The 14874-nt window shown below is 36.0% G+C and overlaps 1 protein-coding gene across 6 annotated transcripts in view; it reads left to right on the forward strand.

Annotated features, from left to right (window-relative positions):
* Window positions 1-14519, forward strand: part of TJP1 (tight junction protein 1) — a 78131-nt gene extending 63612 nt beyond the window's left edge. The window contains exons 22-28 of one of the 6 annotated variants that reach the window (XM_082769273.1): window positions 274-368; window positions 776-1000; window positions 5502-5677; window positions 6359-6800; window positions 8235-8452; window positions 9488-9592; window positions 12845-14519. In XM_082769273.1, coding sequence (XP_082625399.1) covers window positions 274-368; window positions 776-1000; window positions 5502-5677; window positions 6359-6800; window positions 8235-8452; window positions 9488-9592; window positions 12845-12939 — 1356 coding nt within the window. In that variant the 3' untranslated portion in view covers window positions 12940-14519. Of the gene's footprint in view, window positions 1-273; window positions 369-775; window positions 1001-5501; window positions 5678-6358; window positions 6801-8234; window positions 8453-9487; window positions 9632-12844 lie in introns of all 6 variants that reach the window. The other 5 variants (XM_082769275.1, XM_082769272.1, XM_082769277.1 and 2 more) reach the window with 5 other exon arrangements.
* Window positions 14520-14874: the final 355 nt, after the last annotated feature.

Consider the following 14874-nt stretch of genomic DNA (forward strand, 5'->3'; position numbering starts at 1 on the left):
ATGAGACTGTATTGCAAGTAATAAAATACTGTCTTGGAAAGAAAACTTCATTGCTTGTGGAACAGCAACGTAACTGAAGTTTGTTTTAAAAGCAGAAGCTGAAAATTAAAGAGGATCTTGCCATGCTGAAGATTTCCCCATTAGTTTTTGTTAGTCTTTGATTCTGATTTAACGTGTGGAAAATTTTAAGAGCATTGTTAGTTTTCTTACTCAGAGGTTCTTCATCTTTCAGATCATAGAATCTAAGAAAATATGCTGTGCTTCTCTTTACAGCCTCCAGAACTAGCACCGAAGCCTACACTCACAACCATGAGTGGTCCAAAACCAACTTCTCAAAGCCATTATGAACATGACAAAACAACTTACAGGTAGATGCACAACTGATAATTAAAGAGTTTTCAATACAAGTTTGGAGTCTTCAGACAACACAACTTAATGGTTCAAACTGTAAACTGCAGAGTGGAGAGCTGGACTGTGTCAGTCTAGTTTCTGTGTCAATAGTAACTCAGGGCATAAAGTCAGTTGACATGGACATGATTCCTGAGAAGAGGGAGAAGTAAAGCGTAAGGGAAAAGGTAGGATAAAAGATAAGGACTTTCTTTATGCTACATCACAGCTATCATATTTCAAGACAGTACAGGTAAAATTGCATGCAATACCTTTTTAAAGATTTATGTCCTGATTTATTTCTGGTTGGGTTACAAAACAGAATTTTGATTCACATACTTGTGCTTGTTCAGCTGTGTGAGGCAAACTGTGTATTCTTCCTCATTAGGGCCCCAGAACCACAGAGACCTCAAGTGAAGCCACCTGAAGATATTGTGCGTTCAAATCATTATGATCCTGAAGAAGATGAAGAGTATTACCGAAAGCAGCTCTCGTACTTCGATCGGAGGAGTTTTGAAAATAAGCCATCTGCACAGGTTCCTGCCAGCCATCATTCTGAGACCACCAAACCAATACATTCACAAAATCAGCTGAATTTCTCCAATTATTCTAAGTAAGTTTGGGGGGTTTATTTCCTTTTTAATTTGAAAGGGGAAAAGGGAGGCATATAGGACTAAAACTGAAATTCTGCTGCTAATAGAATTCCAGGGGTTTGTGGTACCTAATAGAAACTTTGTATTTGCAAAGTCAGTTTCTCTCTTTAGATGTAGCTTTAGTATGAAAACATAACTTTTCTTGGTAAATGAAGTGAATCATTTAGTTTTTGAGATCTTCAAAGAGTTACTTCTCTTTTAACAGCCTGCAAAGTATTTCTTTAGTGTAACTAATAGTGAGTGCTCAAATGTCTTTCAAAGCAGAGGTTAGTTTGTTCCAGTTTTGCATGCATTTTTTTCTGCAGACAGGCTTCTACACACGAGCAGTGTTTGACATTAGGAAACTGAGCCTTTTGGGAACATTGTTGGAGCCAGAATTTAATCTGTTGATGGAAACATCTGCTTCCTGTATTGTTCTGTTTCCTTGACTTGGAACATTTTGATACAAAAATTGTGTGAAAGCTCATAGTTCAGATTTAGCTCAGGTAGAGGACTGGTTGCCTTGCATAAGCTGAATACTTTGTACAGTTTCTCAAACTTTCATAATTGAGTTCAGTTCAAACCATAATACTATGTTTGTAGCTGTTCATGTGGAAAGCTATCATGGCTTGCTGCATGAAGGCTGGAAGTCAGTTGTGTTTTTTTTTTTTTTTTTAAGGCTTTGGTTGCACTTCTACTTGAAATTTTATACTATTCAGATCAAGCAGAAAGTCTGGCAAGCTAAATGTAGATGAGATCTTTGGAGTAAAATAATAAGCTAGCTTGCTCAACTTTTATACTGTGACTGTATGTTCAAGCTGTCTTGTGTGTATTCAATACACTGTGTTTCAATGCTTGTCTTAAAGGATTTGAGCTAGGAATCCTATTCCTGTTTCTGTAAGATGGTCTGTTATCTACAGTATCTTTCATATTCTCAGTTCACAGAGAAAAATCTTTCAAAGAGCTTGATAGGTTTTAAAGGAGTTCGCAGTTCTTTCTAATCAGGAAGTCTCCACATGGAAACTTTCTTATTTAACCTTTTTTTATGCTCAGTAATGAATGTATGTAGTAATCTGTAACCAGTTTTGATTCTTAGTTGAGGATGTTATTTATTCTTTTTCATTTGTCCTGAGTCTCCTGACAGGAAGATTAGAGCCTATTTGACTCGCTATTTAGACATCATAGGAAGGGGCCTGAAAAAAAGAATCTTGGCTGGCCTCAGTGTATTGCTGTAGTGTTCAAACTTGTTCCCACTTACCAAATGTTACCCCATAGAAGGTCCATTTGGATCGGTAAGCACCAGAGTGTGTTAGCTTATAGCAAGTAATTGTGAAGATGGTAGAATTCCTCAATCTGAATCTGCAAGTTGTCCTTACTCTCTGCATTGTTGTCAAACGCAATGGAGAATGTGAGCAATAAATGCAGCGACGGAGTTGTTTGCTGCAGAACAGCTAAGAGCTGGGAGGGATTGTTCCATACTTCTGCCTACCACTTCTGACTATCGTGACATCTTTATTCTTTGCTCACTTCTGGGGTTGTTGTGAGTTATACTTGAACTTTAGGACTTGTACTTACAGAAAGGTGACATCTAAATGGCACAGAGAAATAAAATAGTACTGTTTTTAAGTTTGATACAGTTGCGTATGTTGGTACAAAAATATGTAAATTTCTTCCTTAATGGAAGAATGTAATCCTTAATGGAAATGGACAGGCACGGGAAAGAAAATTTATCAAGGGTAGTCTACTGCAAACAGACAAAAGATGAAAATATTAATGGAAGTAAGTGGAAATAAACTTAAAAGACCACAGCTTGACAGAACTGTTTCCAGAAGCATGCTGTAGTGTGCGTGTTGAGAAACAAAATAACTGACTTGAGAAAGAGTTCATATTTAGGACTATCCTCTTTACCCAACTTCCATTTTATACCCTGTTACTTCCTTGTTCTTTTTTTTCTTTCCTCCTAGTGAATTTCTATAGTGATTGCTATTCTGTGAGTGAACTTGATTAAAAATAAACTTGGGACTAAATTCAAATGGTTCAGCAGAAACTGCTGATTACGCCATTGCTTATTCCTATATAGGCCATATAACATATAATCTATATGATGCATTGTGGGTACTGAGGACAGATACTATATTTTTTCAGTTAAAAATATTGTTAAACATTAAGTTATGAAAATTGGTTACTGTTCAGTAAAGAAGTAATGATTCTAATTAAAAGTGATAATTTTGTTGATAAATAAATAGAGTAGGAAATGGCTTCAGAAATAGCACAACTTCAATTACAAGAACTTCATTTATACACTCAAAAGCTACAAGAGTTTTATTGTAGATGTGTTTTGTTACATACAGATTCTTAACAATGCTGTTGAAGTTGTGGCTAGCCCCTAGTCAAGGAGCGTGCAACAGAAGAACATGCTTTGTGTTGTATCAAGCTCTTGTGGTTGAGTTTGTGTTATCACTGTCTCTTATGCTCTCGCCATCAAAATGTACAGCCATATGCTGCCTGCTGCCTTCTTTTTTTTTTTTCATTTCCTTGGGAAGCTGGCAAGCAGCTCCAAAAGGTGTGGAGAGTGACTTCTGGCTTTTGCGGGTTTTATTCATGTCTTTCTGCAGGTTAATATTCCTCTCTGAGAAGCAGTCATTGCAGGTGGGCAGTTTTCAGGGAAGGCAGCTACTACCCACCTGGAATGAAGACAGCAGTGAACAGCTATAACTTCTGTTACTGGATAAATTGCTTTATATAAAAATCTATGTGAAAAGGAGTTTCTAAAGCAGATTTAAATTGTGCTGTTACTTTTCCAACATTGATTTTTAAAGACTTGCTCATACCAATGCTGTTCAGTTTACTGAGCATCACATTCACGTGGTCTTGAAGCAGACTTTGAAAAGTTGCTCAGCCCTCTTCTTAGTTTCATAACATTCTCCTCTGAAGTATTAAGACTGTGACTATTGAGAATTGTTGCCTGTTAAGTTTTTATGGGTGTACAGAAAGTGAAGGGATGATGGAAAGCTGTCCTAATGTAAAATGGATTTTACATAAAAGCAAGTTAAATGCTAAAAATGGAGCAAAGGACAGCTTATCGTTCTCTTCTCTGTCTCTCCAAGTGTGCTTAAACACTGTTACGATGTTTCTTCAGGAATTGTTAAACATGATCAGAAGCACTTTAGGGTGTGGTCTTTGCTATTTGAGCCAATAGAGCTATTTAAATACTTGCTATGAGTGTACCCTCAGAACATAATCTGTAATATACAGAAAGTGGCTAGTTTGGTATGTTGAGACACAAGAGGTGGCCCATAAACAAAGTGGCCCATAAACAAGAGATTGTTAGCATTTTAGATTTGTTTTGCTCACTTCTTCAATACATCAAATAACAGTTTGTTTGTATGGATCTGAACAAATAGCTTAGTGTGATCTCATTCTTATTTTCAGCATCTGTCATTGTGAGGCACTCAGTGCCTAATGCACTGACAATCTCACATTAAATATAGTAGGCGATGATTGTACGTATGCATATGGTAAAAGTATTATCAGAAACATCACTGTTAAAAATATTTTCATTGTTGAAAGAACCTTGTCGTATGAGAACTGCTAGGACTTAACATTAAAAAGTGTGAAGAAATAATGTGCTTAAGATAGAATGACCGTTTTTCTTTCATTCTTCTATTGCTGTTTGCTTTGCCATCACCTAGATTTCTTGGCTCTTACACTAGCTATGACTACTTGAAAAGGAACATCAAGTGGTAAGACTGTTGTTGATGTGAGGATGTTTTCAGGTGTCCTCTCACTGTTACATTTCATCACAGGCATTATGTGCACTTAAAATTTCAACACATGATTTCTGAAAGTTAGTGCAATGTACTGAAGTCCAAAATTAAAAGTCTTTGTGAAATCTTTCATTTCATGAAAGAAACTCTTTTGGAACCATACTTCTAGTATGAGCAAGAAATATTTTGAAAATAAGATTTTTAAAGTTATCTACATTATGCACATAAAGCTAGTGAAGCTTAAGCTGACTGCATTTCTAATTAAGATGGCATTGTTCAAATACTAGGTGTATTTAGAAAAGTTATACTAGAACCCATCCTTTTTCTGGCTAATTATGCTTTTCAAAAACAATTCACCAACCCCCCCAAAAAAGTTGATTTATATTGTTTTGAAAATAGAAAACACTTTTAAAAATTGAAAATAACCCTAAACAAATCTGAAAAGTGAAGATCTGTAGGTAATCATGCAAATACACCTGAAATGTCATCTGCCTTTCGTTTGCCATGGTTTGTGTTACTAATCTTAAAATTCAATGTTGTCTTGAAATCTCTTGTGCTTATCAATGGATGTTTCTATACTTGAGACAAGATAAGAAGTGTTTTAATGTTTATAGGAAGAGATGGAAATGAGGTGATCATAGAAGAAAACTGTAGCAGAAGCTCAGAGCCCTGAGGAAACTGAACCATCAAATGTTTCTTTCCTTTATTTCATCAGGGGGAAGACAACTGATGCAGAATCAATGGATAGATCTGTTGGTGAAAAGCGCTATGAGCCAGTCCCTCAAGTCACAACTCCTCCTCCTGCTCCTTCAGTACAGTACACACAACCTCAGTCAATTAACAGTCCTGTCCTGTCTCTCCCAGCCCATCACAAGCCTGCCCTTTCTGAAGGTGAGCAATTAGAAGGCTAACTTGCCTAACGTATAAGTATCATTTCTCAGGTGCTTGTGTGGATGCTTCAGTATGTCCACACTGGTAGCTATGTTTCCATTTAACTTATATTTGGAATAATTATTTCTGGAAATAACTTACTACTATATTGAAGTTGAATTTTATTGAATGATTTGAGGATCTTGTCTGAAACACTAACTTCTAGGTGTCATTAGTAACTATAACTCTCTCTTCCATACTAAGTGGTCTCAGCAAAAATGAAATAAAGTTTTCAGTACTTAAAGATGTCTTTCTCAGTGCTTTTGGATGAGAATTCTTTAGTCATGAATGTTCCCTTTTTGCATCCTTAAGAGGAATGCCCAGTCCAGTTGAATTTTGCAGTTCCGTGTGAGTGCACAATAGTTTTTTAATAATGGTTTTCTCTTTTTTCATAGTATAAATCAGTCTAACTGTTTTATTAAATACTATCCCATTTTATCTACCATGTATCTCTTTAGTGCCATGTAAGATGATTTGCTGGAATGTATGAAATGGGATAGAAGATCTAAGAACTGAACCTACACATACGTATTTTAGATAATAAATCAGGAATAGAATAAATGGTCTCCCTAGGTCTAGTGTATGTGACAAGAAATTCTTGATCATTTTTGACAAGTTCTGGTGTTTTTATTTTTATTGCAGTTAACTCTGTCTCTGACCCTCCTCCACCTCAGAATAAGCCAGCCATTTTCAGATCCTCTAGAGAGGACACTGTGCAGTCCACTTTCTATCCTCAGAAAAGCTTCCCTGATAAAGGCCCTGTTAATGGAACTGAACAGATTCAGAAAACAGTCACTCCTTCTTACAACCGCTTCACAACAAAACCTTACACTAGTGCTGCAAGGCCCTTTGAGCGTAAGTTTGAAAGTCCTAAGTTCAACCATAATCTCTTGCCAAATGAAGCTCAACATAAACCAGAGTTGCCATCCAAGTCTCCAAATTCTCCTCAACCAGTTTTGAAAGCACACAGCTCATCGCAGCCTCCTGAATTTGACAGTGGAATGGATACCTTCACTGTACAGGTCGACAAGCCTAAATATCAACCAAATAATGTTAATGCTGTGCCTAAAGCCATTCCTGTAAGGTAAGCTTCTTGGTTTTTGTTTCCACTAGTATGTCTATACAACTTAATATGTGAAACCATACAGCTTATTTTTTCTTGTGCTTTCCAATGCTTTCAACTTCTGTTGATGTGAGTCCATAAACCAAGATAGGTGGAAGATTGAAACTATGATTCTAAAATCATGTAATCGAAGAACATTTGCAAAGATATTTAACGTATGTCCAATGTTTGTGTCATTTTGCATCCTATCACTAAAAAATATGATTTCTTTCCCAATTCCCATAATATAATTATAAATCCTCTGGTAGATAATAATGACTTGTCTTTCTAATTTGTTTCTAGAAGACAGTTAATTCCTAAGGGTAGCTGTTGCACCAACTTGTATTTTCTCAGTGTGCTTAGAGAAAAAGTTCTTGGTACACTTGTATACAAGATATTTCAAAAGTAATTATAAAAAGAAACCATCAGTTCAGCAGTTTCATCATGGTTCTCTATACGTTAAGACCAAATATTAACTGCTTTAAAAGCACCTAGCATTTTCCTAACACATTTGTGCTTTAAGAATTATGTCAACAGTAAATTATAGTACTCTAACTGCAAACTCTTGCTGAGTTCTTAGATGAATAATCTTTTCCAAAGTTTTATTATCCTGATTTCTAAATAATAATGAATAAATCACACTTCATCTTATTTGCTGTTTAAGTAACTCAGAAATGTAGTAGAAGAACAAATCATATTTGCTCATAAACACTTGAGGAATGTTTTTAATGCTGTGCAGTTGCAGACTGCAGAAATACTGGCTTCCTTGATTAGAATACTTTTGCAGGCTGAAATCTGTTCAGACTAGCTATTGGATAAGATAATATTCTGTATCTCTAGTTATATCCTGACAACCTGGAAAAATCTGTGTACTTTTAAGGGCTTTGTTTTCCAAGTATGTCTTGCAGCTGTTAAGTTTCTACTTCCTTAAAGCTGAAAGAAGGCTCAATGGGGCTTGAATAAGCGTTATTACTTGTTATGTTAGTAAAGTCATAATAGAATTTGGGGAGGAAAAAGATCTTTGGATGTATAATACCTTTGTTTTTACTAAGCTGAACTCTGTAGCAGGGGACAAGCTGTTTCAGTGTAATCCCAGAGGTGAGCGTTTGCAAACATAAGATTCAAGTGATCCAAACTTTTGCTCTAACTACTTTCTGGACACTTCCAGTGTTCTATACTTCATTTTTTGTTTTATTTTTGTGAAAATGTCCTCTTCTCTTGGCAGAAGTTGAACTACTTGGATCTTAGGCATTGTACACAATTGAGTATGGGACACAGTTACTCTTCTGAAATCAATACTAGCATACTACTACTAGGATATGCACTAATAAAATTAGTCGGAGGGAAGTGTGCCACTGACTTGCAGGAAGAAATACTGATAAAACTGCTAGGCTTCATCTCTGTTTTATAATTCAGCCCTTCAGCACTAGACGATGAGGAGGAAGAAGATGGACACACTGTTGTAGCCACAGCAAGAGGTGTATTTAACAGCAATGGTGGTGTATTGAGCTCCATAGAGACTGGAGTTAGTATTATTATACCACAAGGAGCCATTCCAGAGGGAATAGAGCAAGAAATATATTTCAAAGTCTGCAGAGACAACAGTATACTTCCACCTTTGGACAAAGAGAAAGGTAAGAACAGTCACTGCAAGTTGTTCTGTTACTTAATATTAATTATTTTGTGACAACAGCAAAATAGAATATGAAAATATGTTCATATACTCGAAGGCATTTAATGTATTTCTACATGTAGGTACAGAATATACACCTCAGAAACGGGAATTAGAAGGAAAAAAAATATTCTGCTTGATATTGGAAGTTGGAAGCAAGATAGAGGCCCTAAATTGTAACTGGAGAATATTTAATTTATTTCAACACCCGAAAATATTCAGCAGTTCAAAATATTTTTTAAAATTTGTATAAAGAAAAAACAGCTTCATGTTTTAAAAAAAAAATAATCTTGATTTTTCATATAAATCACAGTATATTCCTGACTGCCTTAATAATGGAAGTTGAGTAGTATGTCGTATTTGAGTGATTAATTTTCCTGTAGTCTTTTGTTCACGCCAATACTTAAATATGTATGAAATTCTGCCCTGCCAGATTAATTTATTAATTTGAGTAAAGTAGTAAAGGGTTTAACTTCATAAATGTACAAATGAAGTATTATTTGCAATAAATATGCAGTTACTTCATAATTCAAACATAAGATTATTTGGCTGAGGAATATGTTATGTTTTGTTTGGAATTTTAAACTAAAAATAGGCCTACATGTTTTGATGTTCTGCCTTTTGACTCTTAGGATAAGGGGTCATAAGCTTTTCAGCTGCAGGAGGCTTCTTCCAGCTCAGTGTGCCATAAATCCATACGAGTAGGAAGAACATCATGAGCCATTACAGAACAAGCAGCTAGAACAAGGTTGCTTACGGATTTGAGGATTTGTTTCTTCTGATGTAGATCTTGAGGTTGTCATATGTATCATGGAAAAGTCACTTCAGTGCCCTGAAAGGGACAACAAGGAACAACTTCGGGAAGTGTTGTTCTTTACTAACAGGTCAAAATGATGGTATTTCTCTGTAAAATTGAGTAGCTCTACAATGTAATTACGTAGTAGTCTGAACTTATTTTGAGAAGAATGGTAAGCAGTTTTTTTTCTCTTAACTGTAGGTGAAACACTTCTTAGCCCCTTGGTAATGTGTGGGCCTCATGGACTAAAATTCCTGAAGCCAGTGGAGCTGCGCCTGCCACATTGTGCGTCTATGACCCCTGATGGTTGGTCTTTTGCTCTAAAATCCTCCGACTCCTCGTCGGGTATGCTGTCCTCCCTCTGTCCTTTTGGGGCTTTTGGGTGCTATCGTATAATTTAAGTTAATTTGGCTAAAGGTGATGCTGTATAATATAAAGGACTTGATCATTGTATTTGTGTCAAACTCTCCCATTTCACTTTCATTACAGATGTCTTTCTTACATTTACTCATGGTGCAAATTCATTGCTAAAACCATGTTTGACAGCAGAAAAACAGAGTAATATCTTTAGTCTCCTAAATATAATCGTATTTTTCTATTCTGTCTTCTTTCTTGAGGACTGCTACAGCTGAATACACTTGAAATGATATCGCACTAAAATTGAGAGGAAATGATTATGTACCTCTGATTGGCCTTTGTAACATAACTGGTGTTTGTCTGTTGCTTAATTAACCATATAGGTCTCTGGCAAATCTTAATCTGCATGCTCATAAATCATGACTTAATGCTTGTTAACTGTTTCCATGTGTGCAAGTTGATGCTAACAATTGGGTCATTTAAGAAAACTGTAGTGTTTCAGTAAAAGCATTTACAATTCATTCTAACGTAGCTGGATTTTACACAAGACTTTTCTTGCTTGCTTCTGCCTATTTTTCCTCTACCGCCTTTTATCCAGAAGTTTCTGGTGGATAGTAAAAGTTGCAACTAGGTTGCAATTTTATTTACCTGTTCATTTTACCTCACTGTGGCTTTCTGGGAACAGAGAGAAAATGCATTGGCTGAAATTGTCATTTAGAAGCCTGTGCTCGAATTCCGGGCAAATTTCAAGCAATTTCATGAAATGGCTATGAGGTTACAAAGACTTAAAAACAAAACTGAACCAAAAAAGTTTGCACATTTGCGTGGGGGAAAAAAGTCTTAAGGTTTTATTCAGCTACCTTCAAAACTTATGGTGGAGGACATGAACCATTACTATGTACATATGATCTAAGTAACGACTGAACAATGTACTTCTGTATACAGCATTTAAGCCACCATGTATGCATATCTTCTGTCACTAATGTATCTATCACTGTCAACACCAAAGCACTGATGCTTTGAAAGATTAAAGCATCAATCTCCTTGACGGGGATTCAGTAACCTAGAGGTATTAATGGCAATAATTTTTAGTTTTTATAAGATAATATATGCATGTGTTGCATGCATCTATTTAACAATGTGTACACGGCTGCGTTAATACACGGATGCATAAATGTTAGGGTCCCTAAAGATATGACACTGATGTACAAAACTGACAAGATTTTTTGTAACTAATAGCACCTGTTCATGAACTTACTTGAAGTGAAGGGAGAGGACTCAAATGATCTAAACAATAACTGAAGTTACTGAGACATTTTTCTCCCTTTCTAAAGTGGGGTGGGGTGTGTGAGTGTGTGCACATCTGAGTGTGAGAGCAAGAGCGTGTATATTTAAATGTGAACACTTTCTGTATTGTAAATATAACACCACATTCTGTTAATCGGAAATGGGATGTATATCATAACATTGCTCTTTTGAGACAAACTTTAAAATTAGGCAATTCTGTCTTATGATATGTAAGTAGACCATACTGTGTCTTAAATAAATAATTGTTTTCTCTCTTTTTAAGTAGTTGCTTATGGGACTCTGATTTTTCAGGTGGCTTTATAGTAACAGTTTATAGAACTCTGGGGGTTTTTCCTCTCTTCAGTCGTCTGTTCTGCCTCATCTTTTCTGAATGTATCCATGTTCTGTCCTAAAAATGACATTCATTTGCACTTACTAACATCCTTTCTGCTACACTGAAGCCTCATATACTGATGTTTTACAGTTAAACCCCTTCAAATGCTTGAATGATTCTGGAATTAAAATAGAAAGCCTTTATGGTCACACCGACTATAACGTATTAGAACAAAATACTGAAGGGTAACTTTTTCAAAGCAGTTCTATGTAATTATGGGAAAAACATTGTCAGCAGCTAGAGGTTGCAGTGACTACAGTCTCATCCTCACTATATATTTCAGAGGAAAGGCTGGAAAAGAGGACTCCTACAGTCCTGTTCTACCTTTCTACTAATGCAATGCATCTTGTGAGTTTTGAGACTGAGTGGAACTTCCTGCATCTATAAAATGAAAAATCCTCCAGCATTAATAAGCTTCTTAACTGAAATAAGCAGTTTTGGCTGGCTGCAGTAAACCTGTTTGTATTCTGACTACACAGGCCGCTTGTACTTCTTGTCTGTACATCAGATGTTGCCATCACTCAGTGCATTGTGTACTTCATGTTGTTTTCATGAGTTCAAGAAAGTTATGTGGTATTTACATCAGTCTCATTTAATGCAGAGGTCTGTGGTGTATACAGTCTATGTGGCTGGGTTCTCCAACTTGTTGCACGTTTTTCTAGAGAGGTCTTTGAATGCCATTTATCTAGAAGGCTTAACAGAGAACTTGAGTGCATTTTTCTTTATTCTACCATAGTGGCACGATGATACTTTTTCTGTAGGAGTTGCATTTAGTAGTAGCTTTAGGTGGTTAAAGGGAAAAAAAAAATCTCCAGTTGAAGGAGACAGTTGAGTATGCAGTTAGGAATGTAACCTTTGTCTGGTGAGGTTGCAGCTGATGACTCGCACTTGCAAAAGAATATTACACAGCACCTTTGACCATGAGTGGAGAAGTTCTGTTGTAAAAGTATATATCAGCAATTTAGAATGCTTTTTAGAACGTCAGTATTTCAGGCTTTTAAACTGCTATACTGGCTGTAGCTGCAAAATAATTTCTATTCTGTCTTCAATAATTTTCCTACTAGAAAATAAAACTACCAGTGTGTCAGTGCTTAGTTACAACCTAACTTCTACTTCAACTCATTTGTAATCAAAATTATTCCAAGGAACTTCAAATGCATCCTGATCATGGTAGCTTTTAAAATTGTCCAATTTTTCTTGGCCATTCAGGAGAGAATCAGTGCGTGTTTGGTTAACTGTTAATGCTTCTGAAAGGGAGAGCTCTATGGTGGTGCTGCAGAGTAAAATGTCTTGTTCTAAGCAGATGCTGTGACTGACACTCAGGAAATGTTAAATACATCTGATCTATCCTGTATTGTATGCAAATGAGTTTAAAATAAAATAGTCATGTACCAGCTGTAAGTTGAAGGGGAAAAAAAGACATGTTGATTCAGAACTCCTATCCAAAAGCTTGGTTGTTTCAAGATGTGCACTGTTTGACAGCAGATACTAAACACCAGCATTGTGTTTTCCTCCCACAGGTGACCCCAAAACCTGGCAGAACAAGTCTCTTCCTGGGGATCCAAACTATCTTGTTGGAGCAAACTGTGTCTCAGTCCTAATTGACCACTTCTAAATATTAAGTTAGCTGACTGAGTAAATAATGTGAAACTGAGATGGACCTTACATATAAACTGAACCACTCTATCAAGTATTAACTGTTCTATAAGTGATAATGGATCTTAGTATTTAAGCATCTTGCTTTAACTAACAATGGTTTAGCAAGTACACTCTTTGAACCATGGTCACAATACATGCCACAAGCAGGGAGTGTACAGTGGGAACAAGGTAGGGTTCTTGCAGGTTCTGTATGCTTTGGTTTGTTGGTTGTTATTTTGTTTATTCTTTTTGCTTTTGTTCTAAAGGACACTACTAGTATTTCATAGTTTAAAAACTTAAAGTACCAATGGGACTATATGCAGAGGAACTGAATTTGGTTTGTTCTCCACTTGCAAAACCACAGAATTTGGCCTGCAGTTTTAGTACTGTGTGTTTTGTAATCCACAAGACTACATTTTGGTCTCTAGTTTTTAAATGACTTTCCATGTACGTGTCCAGCGAAATGGCAGTCAACTTTGGTAGCACAGTTTAAATGTTTCTCTCTGAGAGGCCAATACAAACACATCTATCTACCTATTGTATGCGAAAACATTGTCATAAGAATGGGGGAGGGGGAAAAGCATGTGGGTGACTATGGTTCAGTTGCCTCTGTGGATCTGTAAATTAACCACATTATTACAAACCTATTAACCAGCAGGGATGCCTTACCCTCATGTTTTTAATAGTCTTAGCTCTCATAGTTCTCTGTATTTAGTTTGTATGGCTTTTGTGCTTACCTAGATAATATATCATGAGAGACTGGGGAAAGAGAGGAACAAAAAAAAATTGTGAATTTGGTTTAGAGAATGAGTACTGTTTGTTCATCAGTCAGAAGAGAGCCAGAAGAAAATGATGGTATGTTTTCTGCTATGCATTTGAAAAATTTATAGATGTTATAGACGGCTTGTATATAATGCGTGCATACCACTTTTGTTCTTGGTTTGTAAATTAACTTTTATAAGCTTTACCTTTTTATATATATAAATATATATAAAAACAAACAAAGTTTCTTAAGGATATCTTTGTATTCTCATACCTTTTGAGCCTTGAACTTTGACATCTGCAGCAATAAAGCAGCATTTCTACAATATACAAACAAGGACATTTTTTAAAAATGCACAAAGTTGTTACCTTTTTAAGTGCTGCATTTAAAGAATATAAGTCGGAATTCTCTACTTTGATTAAATTCTTGAAAAGTATCCCTACTGTAATTTGTCGTAAGGATGCTGTACTATGTGCCCTGAAATGTATTTTTTTACTAATAGACAATTTATTACGGCACATTGGCACTACTACTGTTTAGATAATATACCACTGCATTCTGTTAATGAGTTATTAGCTATTCAGGTGTGGCTGATTTTTTTCTCTGCAGTTATTAAAATTACACATTTCTAAATATACAGAATAAAACTGTTTTTAAAATAATAAAGGAGATTCTAGTACCTTATTGTTTCTGAAATGCATTTATGTGAACACAACAAAATGAGTTTTCATTTCCAGCATAAGTGGCTAGCTGGATTCTGCCATATGTTCATATGTGAAGTTGTTGTACTCTACAGAAGGGCTCCTGAAATGATGAACTCCAGAGCGGATCTGGATTGTGTTTGCCAGTGTGGATCCATTGGAAATACTCGACATGAGGAGGAGTGGTGGATTGGTCCCTGGAGTCACTGTGTTGGTGCTCGTTTAGTTACTACACCCGTTCTTCCAAATGGTTTGGTAGTGTTCTAGTATGTCCATTTACACGGTCTAGCTGTAAAATATTAGAGATACTCCTACAGAATCCCATGATGAGTCCTATTTGAAGCACTCAGTGACAATGTAGTAAGCTAATCCTGTTCTATAAGACAAAGTAAATTCTCAATGTGATTTCAAATAATGCTGAGAAACAGTGCATAACTGTTTGTTCTCT

The sequence above is a fragment of the Aythya marila genome (assembly GCF_965140915.1).
Source record: "Aythya marila genome assembly, chromosome: 11".
NCBI lineage: Eukaryota > Metazoa > Chordata > Aves > Anseriformes > Anatidae > Aythya > Aythya marila.